At 41.5% G+C, this 12521-nt stretch overlaps 1 protein-coding gene across 2 annotated transcripts; it reads left to right on the forward strand.

The window, feature by feature from the left end:
- Positions 1–1215: 1215 nt before the first annotated feature.
- Positions 1216–5867, forward strand: LOC110946938 (transmembrane protein 200B). 2 transcript variants are annotated; one of them, XM_022188425.2, is made up of 2 exons: positions 1216–1957; positions 2448–5867. In XM_022188425.2, exon 2 carries the CDS (start codon positions 2462–2464, stop codon positions 3233–3235), a length of 774 nt encoding a protein of 257 aa, XP_022044117.2. In that variant the 5' UTR covers positions 1216–1957; positions 2448–2461; the 3' UTR covers positions 3236–5867. The 2 variants fall into 2 exon arrangements, with proteins under 2 accessions (XP_022044117.2, XP_022044118.2); XM_022188426.2 differs by lacking the exon at positions 1216–1957 and adding an exon at positions 1964–2273.
- Positions 5868–12521: the final 6654 nt, after the last annotated feature.

The raw sequence follows: 12521 nt of genomic DNA on the forward strand, positions 1-12521 counted from the left end.
GCTTCCTGATGAAATCCGTGCCTAGAAACTCTAATTTTGTGCTTTGGATGGCTCTCATGTCGGAATAATTCCTCTTTTTTGAGGCGGGAAATATCATCTACCCAACACCTTTTGCACTCATACAGCCCCATATCGTCACACTCAAACTCCGTGCTTCACTGTCAGGACTATGCTTTCACTGTGGTAATGAGATTCACACCAAACATGCTGGACTCCATCTGAGCCCAACAAATTTACCTTCATCTGACCAAAGAATGTGCTCCAAGCATTCACCAGACATCTTTTCATGTCATTTAGTAAAGTTTTATGCTTGCAGTTTTGTCTTAAACAAGAAGCAAGGGTGTTATTTTTTAGATGTCGTCTATAGAAGGTGATGTTCTGATGTGTCCTTCACACTGTCGAACTCTGATTTCGAATGACAACTCTTTTGCTAAGTCTGAAGCAAAAGACTTAAGAGGACGACAACCTCAGCCCTGATTAGTGGCACCATGGCTCCTTCTGTACCTCCTGATTACTGCAGCAGCTGTGTTTCCACTGATTTTAAGTTGAAATTCCTGGATCCTTTTCCATCTTTGTGACGTCTCACAATCAGATCTCCTCTGTTGAATTCTTTTCAATGAGAAGCCATGATGTAGACACGATGATAGACGCAGTACATGCACTACCGTTCAAAAGTTTGCCCTCAAGTTTGGGGTTTTCAATTAAAACTCACACTTTTATTCATGTGCTAACATAAGTGCACAAGGGTTTTCTAATCAGCATTAGCTAACACAATGTAGCATTAGAACACAGGAGTGATGGTTGCTGGAAATGTTCCTCTGTACCCCTATGGAGATATTCCATTAAAAATCAGCCGATTCCAGCTAGAATAGTCATTTACCACATTAACAATGTCTACACTGGATTTATCATTCATTTTATGTTATCTTCATTGAAAAAAAAAATGCTTTTCTTTCAAAAATAAGGACATTTCTAAGCAGGATAGGTCCAAAAATGAGAAAGTTTTGTTGTTCATGGCTCATTTTATAACCATGTTAATTTATCAAGACTGACTGGAAATCACAGTTTAATCAGAGTTTCCAATTTGGGGTGCAAACTTTCAATATAGCCTGTATTAAATATTTATTTTTGATGGTTCATAAGAGGAAACGATCTAAAATGACATTTGAAATATTGACTCTGTCTCTCTTCAAATCCAAACTCAAAACTCATCTGTTCAGAATGATTTATTCGCTCTAGCCTCTTTCTCTTTCTTTATGTATGTTTTTTAAAATCTTTTTGCATGGTTTTTTTATCTATCTTGTTGTATTTGTTTTTACTGTAAAGTGTCCTTGGGTGTCCAGAAAGGTGCTCACAAATAAAATGTATTATTATTATTATTACTATCGTGAGTTATCTAGGTGATACTGCCCACTGCTGCTGTATACTAGTGTTTGAAAATAGTCAGGAAAATGTTCATATTTGCAGCAAAGTGGGTGGGAATGTTATTTTTACGTTTGTATTTTTATTTTTTCGAGGGAGGGGTTGCAGTAACTTCTCACAAAAACACTTGATGGATCGTGATGAGGAGAATAAATAACCGGGCTCGCCGTGGGACCGGCCTGGACCGGCCACACGTTCCCACGACCCCTCCTCTCTCCACAAACACTGAGAGCCACGGGCTGCAGAGACGCACAAGCAGCGCGGACTCGGAGGAGGCAGCGGCTTTGCACCACTTTTACTGTTTACTAGTGAAGCTCCATCTCGGGCTGCGCTGTTGCGCTCCGACTCAGAGGCGAAGGATGGAAGAAAACCCGTCTTAATCTGCGGAGGAATTGGGTTAAAGTGTGGATTAAGCGCGGATCAAAGTGGAGGAGGAGTGGGAGGAATAACGCAACTCCTCTGTTGTTGTTGTTTTTTTTTTTTTCTGATAATGCCAAGGAGCCCGTTTCTGCTTCGGATTTACGTCCAGAAAAAGGCAAGTAGCCACAGTGCCTGCATGTATACACAGCAGCGAGCAGCAGAGGAATCCACATCTATGCGTAAAAAGCAACTTGAGCCGCAGTTTATCGCCTTCGCCCGTGGAGTCCACTTGCTTCAGGGGGGAATTAAATTATGAGTTCAGTCAGTGTAGCGATGTGACTTCATTTTTTAACGACTGCAGTGAGGCGGTGAAATGAAATCACAGGGTCCTGAGCAGGGGTCAGTCTCTGATGGTTGGTGGCTGAGGGCTTCAGAGGAGTTGAGGAGGGGCTGAGAGTCCACGGAGACACGGAGGAGCTGCAGAAGGAAGGGTTGGCATCTCATTAACTCACCACATGTCTTATTAAAAGCTGCTATTTCCTGTTGTGTGCAGCGCTGAGTGAATTATCTGCTGTCCAACACCCCCGGCTGCTGCTGCTGCTGCATTCTGCTCTAACTCCTGTGTTGTTGTTTTTTTCCTTTCTTTCTTGCTCTGTTTTGTTCAGGGTGAAGCCAGAGGATGACAGCTGCCAGCCCACCCTGCAGCCCCTCCAACTCCTCACCTGCCTGCCTCCCCGCCTGCCGCAGACACCTGAGGAAGACCGAGGCCCTCCAGATCCGCCTGCACCTGGGCTCGGCCCCGGGCGTGTGGCTGCTGCTGGGGGTGCTGGTGGTGCTGGTGGGGTTGAGTGTGGCGGTGGTGGGCTACGTCTCGGCGGCCCCTAAGCCCGGTGGGGGCCGAGGCAGCACCCACGTGGACAGGATGAAGCTGGCCGGGCCCGTGGTCATGGGCCTGGGCCTCTTCATCTTCATCTGCGCCGCCACGCTGCTCTACGAGAACCGGGATCGGGAGATCCTGAGGATGGAGACGCCAGACGACCTGGAGGACCTGAAGGGGGGAAGCTGCTGGGAGGACTCTCAGGACCAGCACAGCTTTGGCTGTCAGGAGCAGTGGGAGGGTAAAGACGGAGAGCCGGCGTCCTGGGCCTCTCCAGCCCACATCCTCCCCCTCGGGAACCCTCCTCTTCCTGCTCGGTCCAGCAGATACAGCACCGGCAGTGGACCATCACTGCCAAATCCTCCTCCTTCTCCTCCTCCTCCTGTGGACGGTAAAGACAATAAAGAGGAGGAGGGAAGGTCGACCCTCTTGGCCCGAGTCCTGCACCACCAGGAGCCGGTTCCTCACCCATCCTCCCCCTGCCTCTCCGTCTCACGCTCCTCCATCTACTCAGACTCCTGCAACTCCAGCGAGATCAACTTTAACATTCGGACAGACTCCTCAGAGCTCCACTGAACCCTCCCCTCGACCGGTTCTCCTGAAATATGCATGATGAGACACACTTTAAAGCAGACTATGCATTCCTGGATAAGCAGATGAGGAGTTTGTTGGTATGTTCCTCGGTTTGCTCTGAGTCACGGTCTATGAAGGGTGTTTTTGTCCTACATCGCCTCTCTTCTGACTCAGCCACGTTTTTTTTTCTGAAGGATCGGAGCTTTGATGTCCAACTCTCCATCTTGTTGTCTTTGAACTCCAACAGGCCCTCAAATCCCCAAAAACCACCGCTGGGTTTGACCATATTTGGACCTGAGGAGGTTTGAAGAAGTTATTTGGGTGCCACACAGAGGATAGACTCCCTCCTTCTTCCTTCTACTTCTACTTCTCTGCAGAGGTTGTTATCTGGATTGGGTGTCAAATTTATCTTTATCTAATCTACTCTTGCTGTAATCTGGTCTTTATCTGAGGTAATTGTGTCTCACTATAAACAAGAGAAGCACACAAGGCCACACTCCTCTCACTTCGACACCTACAGCCACGCTATAAATACCAGCTGGTGCTCCGAACACTCGCAAGATCTGCTTTATTACTGTAATTTCTTTCTTTCTTTTTAATTCTTACTGTCAGCTGCTCACTTCTCTCCCTTTGCTCGAGTCGCGCCGAGGCGAGATCTTAAAGGAATATCAATCAGAGGGTGACGGAAAGAAAAGAGCAGCAACTTAACAGCAACAAACAACCCAAACAAATCAAATCTGCTGTTGCGAGTTGTTCCTGACGTGTCTTTAACCGAGCAAAAAAAGAGCGGAGTAATTGAAGCTCCGCTCTCCCACCATGCCGACCTTTCATCTGCTCTCGCTTCATCATCCCATTCCTACGCTTTATTCAAATCCTCAATCCTGAGAAACGGTGAAAAATAGGACAGAACAATGCAGAGGGAAAAGCAGGTACAATTAAAGCCGAGTGCGTTTGAACAGACGGAGAGGAAAAACGAGGGGAGGGGGGGTTTATTTTAATTATCACCAGCGTTTTCTCCTCCAGTCTCTAATTACACAGGGGATCAGTCTGAAGGGTTTTATAGGTGCTTCAGGACTGCTGGGTATTTCCGTGTTGTTTGGGCTCCTGCTGGGATCCTGCCATCCAGGTGACGACCCGAGTGTACAGTAATTTCCCAGCCGCACGTTCAGCACCCATCTGTCTGGGCGGAGGGTGTTCCTGTAGGTACGGCGAGCTCTTTAAAGATGCTCGATGTATATTTCAGTGGCGGGGATGAGCAGCCTCCTCCGTGGCACTCATCGCTCAGAAAAGCAGCTCTCGCAGCCCGTCTCAGATGATCTGATGCTTTCGCGTCGTTGGGAGCTGAGGCTAACTTTCATCTGCACGTTATCATCCCATAATCCACACAGGGTTTGATTGGTTTTGCGTAACGACCTGAACAATCCTGCAATAAATCCTCCCTCTGGTAAGGTTGTGGTGTTTTCCCTGAGAGGTTCTGATGCTGCAGCTCGTGGCAGCGTTGACTTCGTGTTACGTCACGCTGACAGGTGGTTCTACTACGCTGAAGGAGAAAAATCACAGTTTCTCACAACCCAAGCTGATGTCAAAACATTGCTTTGACAAGACCACAAAAAAAAGAGAAAAACTTCATTCATAGAATCTGGAGACATTTGGTACTGTCACTTGTATGATCAAAACAGTTGATGTATTTTTATTTAGTAAAACTGCCAACTATTTTGAGCAATTTTATTTGAAAAAAAGCAATTAAAATTCTGATGCCAGCTTCTTAAAGGTGAATATTTCTTGTTTCTTTCATCAGTAAACTGAATATCTTTTGGGTTGTGGACAAAACAAGACATTTTTAGGACTTCGTTCTGGGTTAGATTGATATTTTTCACCATGTTCTGACATTTTATCGACCAAACAACCAAGCGGTTAATGTAAAAATTACAATAACAGTCTTCGCAAATTCATTTTGAGCGGGGGTGAAAGTAGTTTTAAATTCTTGCCGGATCTATTAGTAATAGTTCCGGACCGTTCCGGCTTACTTTCACCCCATTCCGTCGATGCTAACCATTGTAAATCCCATAGATATTATATATCTATGGTAAATCCTGTTGAAAGTTTTTCAGCCAAACACAAGAACGTGTGGCATTTCAGGTGTAATTTATTGCTCGTCCCAGTGCAATAAATCAAGCGCACCTATTTGCTATTGGCTGCTACTGGCCATAACAATCGCTGTGTTACGGAAGTAGACACGCATGCGCACTTACGTACTGCTGAGTGAATTCCGGTCGATATCCATGGATAGCAGGCAGGCCAGGCGGCGTACCGGCGTACCCATAGATACCGGTGGAAGAGCGGCGTACCGCCAGCAGATCTTTTCCCGGAACTGCGTTCTGCCACCAGATCTTTTGCCGGTACGCAGTTCCGGACCGTTCCGGCTTACTTTCACCCCTGATTTTGAGTCAATTGAGGTATTTTTAACATACATGCAGCATATGTGTCAGTTTCGATTTTCACAGAATTAATCAGTTTGAGTCATTTTATGGGAAAAAAAGGTCTAAATTCTCTGATTGCAGCTCCTCAAATGTCATTATTTTCTGGTTTCTTTCCTCCTCTGTGACAATAAACTGAATACATTTGGGTTTCAGGACATCATTCTGGACTTTTTTCACCATTTTCTGACATTTTATACACCAAACAACTTAACAAATAATGTAGAAATTTAACATAATAGTTCAAGAGTCCAAGCTTGTAAACCTAAAAATATAAATGATTTCCATTCACAGAATCTGGAGCCGCGAGGTATTTGGTATTGCTCTTGCAATGAGCTTAAATTAACACAATTGATGTAAATTAATTTTTAATGAGTCCACTGAGCCTGCAGCATGAATAATTTGCTGCTGTTTCTTAACATGCATGCTGCACATGTGTTGATTTGATTTTGCCAGATGTTTGTGTAGAGCTTCGACACATAAATAAATTAGTTGTCAATTTTTAAATTAATCGCCAGCTGTCTTGAAAAATGATTAATTGATCAATTTGACTGATTATATAGGAGATTTCTCTGCTTGCAGCTTCTTTAATGTGAATCTTTTCAGGTTTTTTCCCTCTCGGTGACAGTAAACCGAATACATTTGAGTTGTGGACAAAACAAGACATTTTGATCGACATTCTTCACCGTTTTCTGACCAAAACAACTTCATTATTGTCAAAAGTAAAGAAAAGAATCCCTTTTTTGCAGCCGTCTTTGTGTATTACAATGAAATAACACAAACTACATCCACTGAAATATTCATAAAGATGTCAGAAAATTGTGAGAAATCACAGTTTCCCAAAATAACCGAATCATCAAAATAGTTGCAAATTCATTTTCACTGAGTCAGCTGAGCCAGAAGCATGAATAAATTTGCTCCTGTTTTTACCACACATGCTGTGGATGTCTGGATTTAGATTTTAACGGCAGTTTCTAATATTTGTCCTCTTTGGAGGTGCAACAGTTCATCAATTAATCAATTAAATGTCAGCTATTAAATAACTGCCCCCTGTTTGATTATACATTTTTCTCTGAGTAATCTAAGAAAAAAAGTTGAAATTCTCTGATTGCAGCTTCTTAAATGTGAATATTTTCTGATTTCTTTCCTCCTCTATGACAGTAGGTTGTCGATAAAACAGGCCGTATTTAGGATGTCATCCTGGGCTTTGATTGACATCTTTCACCAGTTTCTTACATTTTACAGACCAAACAAGTTAATAACTCATCTAGAAAATTGCAGCTCCAGTCCTCTTTCTTGGTTCTGATACAATACTACGGACTGCAGCCTCCCAAATGTTCATAAAGTTGCTGGAAAATTGTGAAAAATCCCAGTTGGATCCTGGATTAATCAATCACTTGTCAACTACTAAATGAGTCGACTATTTGTTATTTTTTCTGTGGATAGTTTTGAGTTATGTCAAGAGAAAAAAGCTCAGATTCTCAGATTCTAGTCTCCTAAATTTGAATATTTTCTATTTATGACGGTAAAGTTAACATCAGTGGGTTGTGGACAAAACAAGACATTTAAAGGACGTCATCTGAGGCTTTGATTGATTTTTTTTCACAATTTTCGGGCATTTTAAAGTCCACACAAGTAAACAATTAATTTTAAAAATGATGGAAATATTCACTTGTCATTCCCATGATCTCTGTGAATACTGTAATCCAGGACTACAAACTCAATCATAAGCTGGCATCGTCACATTACTTTTGCTAACTCGAAACATAAAAAATTAAATATCAACCATAAACATCTGGTGCCAGCAGCACGGTTGCTTATAAAAAGCTAAATTATGAAAATTGTTGCAAATTTAATGAGTCAGCTGAGCCTGCAGCATGAATTAGTCTGAGTAATCCCATTGGAAAACACTTAAAATTCTGATTGCAGCTTCTTAAATGTGAATATTTTCTTGTTTCTTTACATCTTTATGACAGTAAACTGGATATCTTCGGGTTGTGAGCAAAACAAGACATTTTAAGGATGTCATTTCGGGCTTTGGTGGACATTTTTCAGCATTTTCTGACATTTTATTGATCAAACCATGAAATTAAAATAACAGTAGTCATGTCTGTGTGCCGCACTACCGTACCACAAATGTCACTCTCAAAGATACTCATAAAGTCATCAGAAAATTGTGAAAAATTACAGTTTGCTGGAGCCCAAGATGACGTCCTCACATTGCTTTTGCAAGTTTGAAACCTAAGAATATTAAATCATATCAATCATAGAATCTGGAGCGCCAGATATTTAGTATCATTCCTTCTAAAAAAGCTAAATTCTGAAAGTTATTGCAAATTTAATGAGTCAGCTGAGCCTGCAGCATGAATTAGTCCGAGTAATCCCATTGGAAAACACTTAAAATTCTGATAGCAGCTTCTTAAATGTGAATATTTTCTTGTTTCTTTACATCTTTTTGACAGTAAATTGAATATCTCTGGGTTTTGCACAAAAGACATTAGTTTGGATTTTGCTTGACATTTTTCAGCATTTTCTGACATTTTATTGACCAAATAGCAAAGTTAAAATAATAGTAGTCATGTTTGTGTACAGCACCGCAAGTGTCATCCTCAAGAATACTCATCAGAAATTTGTGAGTTTCCTGGAGCCCAAGATGACGTCCTCACATTGCTTTTGCTCGACCATAATCGTATCAATCATATAATCTGGAGCCACCAGATACTTAGGATTGTTCTTAAATGTCAAAATGGTTGCAAATTAATATTTAATGAGTCAGCCGAGCCAGGAGAATGAATATTTTTCACGCTGCTTCCCAACACACTCGCTGCGTGCGTGTCGACTTCGTTTTCCAGGACGCTAACGAGATGTGAAAAACGTTTTGATTCTGACTCTAAGCCGTGCGTGGGGAATCATTTTGGCACATTTATATGCATGCAAACATCGCCGCAGCATCACACGTTTCCAGAAATCTTCTCGTGTGATCAGCTGTACTTGTGTGTGTGTGTGTGTGTGTGTGTACAGCAGTGTTACATAAGTCAGCAGTGCAGGTTTTATGCTGCATTGAGAATATAAACTGAATCAAATCCCCTCCTCGCAGTGAGTGGCGTGCATGTGCATGTGTGTGTATTGATACATATCTGAGCAGACGGGTAGGAAGCTGTAAGCTGCTTAACCCTGCGCTGACTCAGGACACATGCAATTCCTCTGTTCCTCAAGAGAGAGGGAAGCAATGATCAACATATTTTGGGTAAAAAGGCGCGAGTTATTGAGGCTTAACCGGCCCGGAGATTTAAAAAAGACATCTCCCTGTTAAAGCAGAAAAAGGGATTCAGCTGAGAAGTCTTCGTGACGAGTGAGAAGCATCAGCACGGACAGAGACACGTTTGTCATCACCGAGGAGGAATTTTAACATTCGTCTTCATCTGACATCCAGTCATCCCGCATTAGAATCAAAAGCGACGTGTCACCAGCTCGGTTTGAAGTGTAACGGTCGCTGCAACTTCTGTTCCAACAGCTAATAAACCAAAATGACATTCAAGACACACACAAAAAAAAACCTTCCAGTTGCCAAATTCTCTCGTCTCTTAGCGCAAATCTTTCAGAAGTTATTCTAAAAAAAAAAAACTTCAGCAGCTGTGGTTGGTGCCAGATAACAGGTGCATCTCTTACTAATCCAATTTGAGCCAGACTATCCGGACACAAGCCACCTAAGCAGATCTCACAGCGCAGTCAATGGAAGAGGCATCAAAATGAAAGGACTTATATTCTGTGTTTTTGCTGTCATGATGCTCACATCTGTTTACGGTAAGCACACTTTTTCAGAGCCTAAAACTCTTGTCATGGACCTTAAAAGGGGCCTAATGTGGTCAACTGGGGCGTTTTTAACACGGTTGTGTTTGTAGATCAACACTCTTCTGCCCTGAAACAGTCAGACTCCTGTTGAAGTAGGAAATGAAAGTATTTATTCATTTATATCAAATTAAACCCAAACTGATTCATAACATTTCAACAGGGGGCTATTATTTTTTTTGTTATTTTGACATGTTATATCTATGTTGTGTCAAGCTAGCAGTGTCATTTTCTTGATTTTAGCTAAAAGGTGACACAAAACTAAATCTAACTCAAGTGGGGCTGCAGCTACCACTTATATTAAAGCATCAGAAAACTCCTTTAAACTGCTTGTTTTTTGGCCTCCACCGGTCCAAAACCCAAATGTATCCGGTTTACTACAAGAAAAATCTGCCAGTCTTCCCATTTGGAAACATTCGATGTTTGTTTTGCTAACCAAAATAGCTTCTAACTAGGTGTTGCGGCTCTACAGTAAATCCTAGGAAACATTAGTTGAACCTCTTTTAATACAACATACAACGCAGCACATTTCAACAGCGCGACACGCTACTTTAAATCCTCCGCAATTACTGTAAAGTGGAATCAACACCTCAGACAAAGCCCCATAATAACCTTCATTAAGGAAGAATTTATTGCCAGCGTTCGACAAGGTGTGCCTCATAAACTGGCAAATGAGTAAAGATTTAATCCGCGAGGTGATAAAAGCTATTGTTCTTACTTCACAATGAACCCTGCATCTCTTTTGTTTTGCTCATTCACCTGAGCTAGCAGGGGCTAATAAGATGAGAGGGGATCAGGGCCGAGGCACATGTTAACGCCACGAGGAGGACTAAAGCCAGACATCCAGAACTACTTAACATTCTGCTATTTGGAAGCAAAACGATTGAGAAAAGCTTCGTAGGTAATAAAGAATTTCATAAAGTCTCCTCTCTGCTTAAACAAGTCCCCAATCGGCGACACCAGTTGGATTATTTTGCGCGCTCGAGCAGCAGAGCACAGCAGGAATCAGTAAGGGATTGCCCCACTCTTGGGTTACGTCCTGCTGCCAGCAGTTTCTATTAACTCCAGCGTATCTGTGCGGCTAACGAAAACACGATGGTGCCCTAAGACTTGGAGCGCTCCCTGCAAATCATCCACTCAGAGAAACAAATTCCAGACTGCTGTAGAATAAACAAAACCTTCCCGAGATGTTCAGCAGAATGTTGACTCATGGCTTTGCGCTCCAACACTTGACACATGCGGCACCCCTGAATAACAAACGTGTCAGAGCGGCTATTACGCAGAAATGCCTCGAAAAGCATCTTATCCACTGGGTTTATAATGTTTAGAAGTGTATATTTTTTGAGTTATTCTCTGTATTCCGGTCTTTTGAATGTTATCTGTTTGTTCATCTGTTTAATGTGTCTTGATCAGGTCTCAAAAGAGGTTTTCCTTATCTGTCTAAATAAAGCAGAATATAATAAATAAGATGTATATGGCTTGTATCAGTCGTATTCATGTTTGTCAGTATGCTGCACACTATTTATTTAAGTCTCCTGTAGTAATCTGCTTATGAAAACGCTTACCATTAATCATCTGAGCCCCAAGCAGTTTCCTGTTACATTTTTTTTTTTTACTGACTGTGGGTTCATTTTTACTGCAAATAAAGTCCTGCACCTCCATGGAAACAGAACAACCATTGCTAGACGTTTTCTGTACAGCATGACAGCGAGTTTTAATGCAAAAAACAACAACAATAATAATAAAGTTGAATTTATTTGATTGCAAAATGTTGAAAAGTGTAAAACCTGGAATCAGTATGCACAAAAATTTCTCAAATTACCCACAGGTGTGTTAGAAATACTAGAAAAATGGTCATTTTACATGATATAGATTAAAGATAAGATCTAAACTACCATTTAAAAGTTTGAGGTCACTTAGAAATGTCCTTACTTTTAGAAGAAAAGTATTTTTTTTTCAATGAAGATAACATTAAATGAATCCAGTCTAGACATTGTTAATGTGGTAAGTGACTATTCTAGCTGGAAACAGCTGATTTTTAATGGAATATCTCCATAGGGGTACAGAGGAACATTTCCAGCAACCATCACTCCTGTGTTCTAATGACACATTGTGTTAGCTAATGCTGATGAAAGGTTCATTGTTGATTAGAAAACCTTTGTGCAGTTATGTTAGCACATGGATAAAAGTGAGTTTTCCTGAAACTGTCTGGGTGACCTCAAACTTTTGAACAGTCGTGTATATTTCCCTATTTACATTTTTAATTTGTTTTCATACCTGTTTTGTCTCAAACACAGCCTGCAGTTCAGCTGAATATTTACTGAATTTTATTCACTTAACTGTTGGTCACAGTTGAGTCACAAAAGGCTTGATGATTGCGCCAATGACTGCAAAATATTTAGTTTTTTACAGAATCCGTTTATTGAAAATGATTCATTTCAGGCTACTTTTTTTTAAAAGAAGACAAATAAAAACAAGTAAATTAAATGATTTTGCTGCAGCATCATGATTTTAAATTGATAGCTGGATCATTTTCTTCCTGACTGATGTGCAAGTTAAAAGCCCAACTTCTTTTTCATTTTTTTCCGTTTCTGGCTCCAAAAATAACTGTAATTTTGGCAAATTGTATGGATAACACGCTTTTCAAACCTTTCTGGCTCAGGTGAAGAAGAGGAGCAGCCGGAGCAGCTAATGGAGTCAGTGGGTTTTGAAGAAGAGCAGCTGAGTCTGGAGTGTTTTCGATGTGACCTTGGCTTCTGGGACGCTTGTTACACAACTGAAACCAACTGCAGCGTCGGGGAGCTTTGTTTTACCGGCCGGGGAAGAGCAGGTGTGTTAAATTAAGCTGCGTTTTCTGTTGGTGTGTGTTTATTTGTTGATATCAAAGCAGAGAACATGGTGATACGATTGATAAAGTAAACTTTATATACTGAATACACTGTTGACTTTGTCTCCCCAGCTGA

The sequence above is a fragment of the Acanthochromis polyacanthus genome, chromosome 12, assembly GCF_021347895.1.
Source record: "Acanthochromis polyacanthus isolate Apoly-LR-REF ecotype Palm Island chromosome 12, KAUST_Apoly_ChrSc, whole genome shotgun sequence".
Classification (NCBI taxonomy): Eukaryota; Metazoa; Chordata; class Actinopteri; family Pomacentridae; genus Acanthochromis; species Acanthochromis polyacanthus.

Excerpts from the sequence above, each read along its gene's own strand:
- LOC110946938 (XM_022188425.2), top strand. The coding sequence starts at position 2,462 with ATGACAGCTGCCAGCCCACCCTGCAGCCCCTCCAACTCCTCACCTGCC.